Source organism: Vulpes lagopus, chromosome 6 (assembly GCF_018345385.1).
Source record: "Vulpes lagopus strain Blue_001 chromosome 6, ASM1834538v1, whole genome shotgun sequence".
Lineage (NCBI taxonomy): Eukaryota > Metazoa > Chordata > Mammalia > Carnivora > Canidae > Vulpes > Vulpes lagopus.
This window is the reverse complement of record NC_054829.1, coordinates 88,772,442-88,780,197: the sequence shown is the minus strand read 5'-3', so window position 1 is coordinate 88,780,197 and position 7,756 is coordinate 88,772,442. Positions and strand designations below refer to the sequence as shown.

The 7,756-nt window shown below is 35.5% G+C and overlaps 1 protein-coding gene across 1 annotated transcript; it reads left to right on the top strand.

The window, feature by feature from the left end:
* Positions 1-2,262: 2,262 nt before the first annotated feature.
* On the top strand, positions 2,263-2,836 carry LOC121493273 (28S ribosomal protein S36, mitochondrial). The gene has a single exon (XM_041759057.1). It carries the CDS (start codon positions 2,279-2,281, stop codon positions 2,588-2,590), a length of 312 nt encoding a protein of 103 aa, XP_041614991.1. The 5' UTR covers positions 2,263-2,278; the 3' UTR covers positions 2,591-2,836.
* Positions 2,837-7,756: the final 4,920 nt, after the last annotated feature.

Genomic DNA, 7,756 nt, shown 5'->3' with positions numbered 1-7,756 from the left:
TCTCAATCCCACTCTTTTTAAAGAATGACAGCCGAAATGATAATAACCAAATGGTATTGGTGAAGCTGGTTTTAAAGCCTTAGATTAAAAAAAAAAATCAAAGCCTTCGATGTATTTTTAGTTGAGCATATTTATTTCAAAATATTCATGGTGCCAGCTTTTGTTCTCTATCCCCTGATTTTGTTCTCTACTTTCTGAAGCCTGCAGAGGACAAAACAAACACTTGGAAAGAAAAGGATTGGATGGTACTCATTCTATATATTTTCTTTGCTGGCATATTTGCTTATGAGAGAGTGGGCAAAGAGATTAGTATATATGGCAAAAATATGGCCTCTACATTAGCCATTGCTGTATGCTGGTTGATTAATCTTGGGCCAGACCCATGGCTTCTACAAACTTGAGATTCCCTGTATGAAGCACCAGGCTAGTCATGTAGCTACACTGTTTTTATTTCAAAATATAACTATGACCCTGATGTATATTATCTTTCTAGGACTACCATAACAAAGTGCCACAGATGGGGTAACTTGAACAACAGAAGTTTATTTCTTATTATCCTAGCTTGGCTTGTGGATGGGCATCTTCCTCCAGTGTCTTCGCATTGCCTCCTCTGTCTTTGTGTGTGTCCTAATCTCCTCTTTATCAGTCATATTAAAGTAGGCTCACCCCATGACCTCATTTACATTTACTTACCTCTTTAAAGATGCTATTTACAAATATAGTCATATTCTGAGGTGCTGGAGGTTAGGACTTCAAACATCTGAATTTGAAAAGGACACAATTCAACCCATGGCACTTGAGATGTTAATTCCATTGGCTATTAGTGCTTTGATAAATGAATTTCTACTACTTAAATCAAGACCAATATTTTAGAAGAAAAAAAACCCCAAAGACCAAGATTTCAGAAAGGGCAGGTCATAAGAAATAAAAGGAGAAGACTAAAAGACAGAAAAGATAAAGTGAAGAGGAAAGGAAAATCCTGGCTAAATGAGAGGTCCCCTAATTATGTGAAGCTTCTGAACTCTACTGAGTATTCACAGAAATGTTTGTATGTCTCTTCACCTTCATTAAAAGTCTCAACATGTCAATCAGAATATACAATTCCCATATGAGAAATTTCCTCAAATTGCTTTCTCTAAATCCATAGCAAAAATTAATTTACATATTTGGCAAGTGTGCAAAAGCTCAATACCATTCCAACACTGACAGAAAAATTCAAAAAGATTTTAGATGAGAATTATATTATAATTGGCTCTAATTAGCACTCTAAAAGGTATAACATTCTTTCTATGCAACTAAACTCTATTCAGAAAGGTGGTAAATTAAGTTTTTTCTTTGAGAAAAGAAAAATGTGTAAGAAATCGTGAGAAATAGAGCTCTAGTGACCATGAGCATATGAATCATCTCGATCAAATAATTAAAGCTTTAATGGAGAAAAATATCATGCAAAAATAATTCCTTGAATGTTATTAGCTAAGGATTATAAGCAGAAGTTAAGATAACACACACACACACAAAATAAAAGAAAAACAAGAAGAGAACACAAGTTCTGCAAAGTTCTCTTGCTTGGATAGGAATTAAAGAGCACGTTCCTTTCTGTGATAGGGACAAATGACTCGGTGATGTTTCTCCTTAGATAGCAGTCTCTGAGAGTCATCCTTTCCACAATGGATTTGGGCACCTGCCCTGTTTCATTACTTCTCCCCTTCTCTGTGATTGTGCTAGGTCATTTTTAGGCCATTATAACACAGAATACTTGTGAGCCTCTTCTCATCTTCAGATAAATTTCTATGTACCACTGTGGGATGTATTGTCAACTTTGTAATAAAGATTGGGGAAACTCATCACTTGCAATATTCTCAGTTTGAAAATTCCTGAAGAAAACTAGTGTATTTTAAATATGCTAAACAAAAATATGCTAACTTATGCTAAACAACTCTTAATTACATACATAGGTGTGATTTTTAACTAAATATTATATATATATATATAAACCATATATTATATATATTGAAAGCTCTTCAGCTATTTGAATTGATGAATCTCAAGATGTGGCTGGTGAGACTGATGCACTCTGAAAGATTTTTTTGGAGATTATTCTAACAGAGTTGGCTTTAATGATAGGATGGGAAGAGAATTGTTTTAGAAGAATGTTTAATTTTTTCAAATATTTTCAGCTCTGAGGTAACATTTGGCATTTCTAAAGTGTTTCAAATTTTCACACTTCTTAGATTTCTAATTTAAAATCCAGTGGTAGAAGCCTCCCCAGCCTGGGGTCATGATGGGCAGCAAGATGGCGTCCGCCAGCCGGGTCGTTCAGGTAGTCAAGCCACATACACCATTAATAAGGTTCCCTGACAGAAGAGACAATCCTAAACCTAATGTATCAGAAGTTTTGAGATCAGCAGGACTACCATCTCATTCTTCTTCAATTTCACAGCATTCTAAGGGAAGTAAATCACCCGATTTGCTGATGCATCATGGTCCACCAGATACTGCAGAAATCATAAAAACATTACCTCAGAAATACAGAAGGAAACTTGTGTCTCAAGAAGAAATTGAATTTATCCAACGTGGAGGTCCGGAATAATCACTGACAGTGTGGCTGCTGTTTGTCATCAGACAGAAGAATAGTCTTTACAATAAAGAACTTCCAAAATGGCACATGAGAAATTATACAGTAAACAACTTGAATAAATACTCTGTTAAAAAAAAAAGAAAAAATATATAGAAAATTTAGATGGACACTTGAATCTCCTAATATATGTTATCTTGGTCAGTTTCTTCACAAGCTTACCTAATTGCTTATATACTTATTAAAGTATACATTTTTAAATGTTAGCCTATTAATTTACTCTCGATTATCAAGTATTACCAGTGTTGAGCTATTAAAAGCATACAATATGTAGTAAACTATCATAGGTTTCCCATAATTTCACTTTTGTTTCGGACATGGAAAGATTTCCCATACAGATTGCTGCTTTGGGGGAATGATTTTTCCTGAAACTGGATAAGGATTAGTGAAAGAATGACTCCATTATTTGTTCTTTATTTTCTTAACATTTTTTCATTCACAAAGTTACTGGAGTATAACTAGTTTAAAAAGCATATCCTACACTAGATGATAAAAATACAGTTAAGGTAAAACAGGGAACTTTGTGGTATTAAAACTGGGAGTTAACACAAAAGATTATTTGTAACCTATATTCAGAAGAGAATACCAGAGTTTAAAATGGAAAATAAGAGATCAAAATGAATATAATCTAGGAAGAGATGTTTGATTAGAAATTGCAGCTTACTATGTTATTAAGGGTGTTAAGTCTTAAAAAAAAAAGAGGGGGTGTTAAGTCTTACTATTTGATTTATTTTACTGTTTTGTCATGTATGCAAATTCTGAAAGCCACTCACTTTCTCAAACTTAATGTCTGAAAGCCTCTTAAAATCAACCTAAATATTTACCTTATTAAAGCTATTTATGGAACTTTAGGGGTTTACAGTGCCAAGGGTATGCATTATTGTGAAACTAAAGCATCACAAAGCTAAATAAATTATCTTCCATACGTTGAAAAAAAAAAATAAAATCCAGTGGTATATACTGTATATATATATATTTTTTTAATAATAAATTTATTTTTTATTGGTGTTCAATTTGCCAACATGCAGAATAACACCCAGTGCTCATCCCGTCAAGTGCCCCCCCTCATATTGCTTCATGTCCTCATGCCAATCATTTCTTAAGGAGTTTTAATTTTCTTTATTTATTTTTTATTTTTTGAGAGAGTGAGAGAGTACACACTTAGGAGGAAGGGGAAGAAGGAGAGGGAGAGAGAGAGAGAGAGAGAGAGAGGGTTTTCTTTTTTTTTTAAAGATTTTATTCATTTAGGGGCAGTCCGGCTGGCTCAGTGGTTTAGCGCCGCCTTCAATATTTTATTCATTTATTCATGAGACACACACACACACACACACACACACACACAGGGAGAGAGAGAGAGAGAGAGAGAGAGAGAGGCAGAGACACAGGCAGGGGGAGAAGCAGGCTCCATGCAGGAAGCCTGACGTGGGACTCGATCCTGGGTCTCCAGGATCACGCCCTGGGCTGAAGGCGGCGCTAAACCACTGAGCCAGCCGGCCTGCCCCTAAATGAATAAAATCTTAAAAAAAAAAAAAAAAAAGATTTATTTATTTGAGAGAGAGACAGAGCATGAGCAGGGGGAAAGGCAGAGGGAACTGGACAAATCTATATGCTGAGTGTGGAGCAGAAGGGAGGGCGACTCAATTGTCTGGTTCCAGGGAGGCTTGATCCCAGCACCCTGAGATCATGACCTGAGCCAAAGGCAGACATTTAACTGAGCCATCCAGGTGCCCCGGGAGTTTTAATTTTATAGACAATAAAATTGAACGGTTTTAAGCAAGTTATTCTGAGAAATTTGTAATAAATCTAAGATATATTTGGGCAAATTCTCCTTTGCTTCTAGGTAGACTCTTTTTGGTGTGTGACATTTGTTTTGGTGTTTTTCTGCCTAACCGGAAAGTGTTTACAGCCTCGCTTCCTTTTCATCCAATTAGTAGCTCTTCCGTCTCCAGAACTAAATCTATCCTTTACTTCAACAAGCATTATTTATTTCATCATAGGTGGCATTTGTCTTAGGAGAAGGGCAATAAAACGATTATCCGCTTCCTTCCCCCAAAGTATGCTTTATTATAAGCTAAGTAGAATTAGCTATTTCACACACCATCATAGTAATTTACATACATTAGTTTAATCCATTTTCACATGTTTATCAGGTAAATATAGTTAACCTTTCTCTCTTAAAGAGCAGAAGGCAAATGGAGAAAAAGGTCAACTGCAAATTTTCGAGCTGCATTGTGTGCCACTTAAGAAGAAAGAATATTAGGTCGCCTGGATGGCTCAGCAGTTAAGCATCTGCCTTCAGCTCAGGATGTGATCCTGAAGTCTCAGGATGGAGTCCCACATTGGGCTCCCTGCACGGAGCCTGCTACTAGCTCTGCCTATGTCTCTGCCTCTCTCTCTATGTCTCTCGTGAATAAATAAGTAAAATCTTAAAAAAAAAAAAAAAAAAGAAGAAGAAGAAAGAATATGGAGACAACAGACTTCATCATTTACTAGTTATGTGACATATCACATAAGAAGTGGTCCTAGACAGATACCTACTCAGAAACTTAACTTGAAAAATTGCATTGCTAAAAACTTTTTATGGAAAATGTAGGAGTATTCTTACAATTGTATAAAACACCATAAATACCTTTCTTTGAGTATATGACATTATTTTCTTAAGTATGAATCTTTAGAAGTGAAATTGCTCAAATGTCTAGATATCAAATGCTTTTGGTACATTTTTTAAAAAATTTTTTATTTATTTATGATAGTCACAGAGAGAGAGAGAGAGAGGCAGAGACACAGGCAGAAGGAGAAGCAGGCTCCATGCACCGGGAGCGCGACGTGGGATTCGATCCCGGGTCTCTAGGATCTCGCCCTGGGCCAAAGGCAGGCGCTAAAGCACTTCGCCACCCAAGGATCCCCTGGTACATATTTTTAAGTGATCTTTTTAGAAAAGGTAATTCTTAATAGGAGAGTCCAGGTTATCTCATGTTTCTGGAACACTGATATTTTGTTTTTCCCTTTTCTTATATGCATATATTTCTAAGAAGCATGTACTATTTATGTAACAAAAAAAGATGAAGGTGAATTATATTTATATGTCTTTTCAGTCAGTCCTGGCATGGAAGTCCACTTTGATTTTTAACATGTGTGAAAGTGTTATTTTAACCATTCAAATGTTCCCTACAGTGTGAGATCATAATCCAAGATGATTAAGGAGATTGAATTCTCATTTAATTGATTGTTGTTATAAGACAGAGAGAGATAAACTAAGCCATTAGACATGAATTGCCTTTACATTTGAAAATACTTGGCAAAAGATTTCACTAGTATTCTTTCTTTACTGCACATAATATCTTCATTATGTGTATATATGTGTGTATTATATTCCTTTGTGTATATTTTAATGATCTTGTAGGTCATTAAAGCTACTTCCTTACTTTCTTACTTTGAAAACCAGGTGCATACAATTCAGTAACATCAGTGAGATTTTTTTATGTGAATTATGTTTTCCTTTTGGTGATTCTGTTACATGAGGATATTGTTTGAATGTTACTTTTTTTTGTTATATATAAATTTGAATACACATAATGTGAAGCTTCTAGTTAGATTCCCTGTAGGAATTAAAGATTTAATATATTTAAACATATGTATTTCTGCACTTTAAATTTTGATTATGTAAAATAAAAAAATATATTCTAAAAAAGATTTTATTTATTCATGAGAGACACACAGAGAGAGGCAGAGACATAGGCAGGAGAGAGAAGCAGGCTCCATGCAGGGAGCCTGATGCAGGACTCGATCCCAGAACTTGATGCCGGGACTCCAGGATCATGTCGTGGGCCAAAGGCAGGTGCTCAACTGCTGAGACATCCAGGCATCCCCAAAATACACAACTTTATATTTTAACCATTCTCTCTTTCTTTGTGACAACCTGATTACTTGGAGTTTCTTCCTATTTTCATCTAAGAACAAAACCAAAAAACAGCTTTTAGGGAAGCTGGGGTGGCTCAGTGGTTTAGAGCCTGCCTTCAGTCCAGGGCATCATCTTGGGTTTCAGGATCAAGTCCCACATCAGGCTTCCTGCATGGAGTCTGCTTCTACCTCTGCTTATGTCTCTGTCTCTGTCTCTGTCTCTGTCTGCCTCTCATGAATAAATAAGTAAAACCTTAAAAAAAAAAAAAGACAGCTTTTAGTCTAATTTTTAATGAGGAAAGTGAAGGGGAATTTAAATAGAAATTGACTCAGGAGAGAATCCATGAGACTTAGAGAACAATTATTGCTCACCACAGAGAAGTTGATTAAGAGGAACTCATTTGTAGTACATAAATACATATGAACAATTATGAGGCTGAATATATAGACAAGCTCTTGTCCCCTTCTGTGAAGATAATAGAAGAGAAACTGAACTCAAATGATACTTATAAAAATTAAAAATTAATTTTAAGAAGATGATTGATTACATGATACAATATAATATTTTAGTCACAATGATTATACAAATATATATTTATTGGTGTGATTATGTGCTAGTGCTAAGCTGTTTATCAAGTAGCCAGTAAGAAATAATTTCTTCTTGGGGAGCCTAGGAAGCTCATTCAATTAAGCATCCCACCCTTGATCTCAGCTCAGGTCTTGATCTCAGGGATGTGAGTTCAAGCCCTGTGTTGAGCTCCACACTGGGTGTGGAGCCTACAAGAAAGAAAGAAAGAAAGAAAGAAAGAAAGAAAGAAAGAAAGAAAGAAAGAAAGAAAGAAAGAAAGAAAGAGAGAGAGAGAGAGAAAGAGAGAAAGAAAGAAAGAATTTCTTCTCTGAATAATTTCTTTTTCTTAATTTCTTAATAATGTAAATTTCTAATTTTAGGTGGAATAGCAAGCTTTCAAAATATTAATGACGTGCTTTACATTTGCAGTTGAAGAAAATGTCTTTTTTAAAAAAATCTTATTTATTCATTCATGAGAGACACAGAGAGAGAGAAGGAGAGACATAGACAGAGGGACCTGATGTGGGACTTGATCCAGGATCCTCAGATCAGGCCTTGAGCCAAAGGCAGGCACTCAACCACTGAGCCACCCAGATATCCTTCCCCCAAAAGTATTAAATGCCAGTTAATACTGTAAAATTATCTACAGAGGG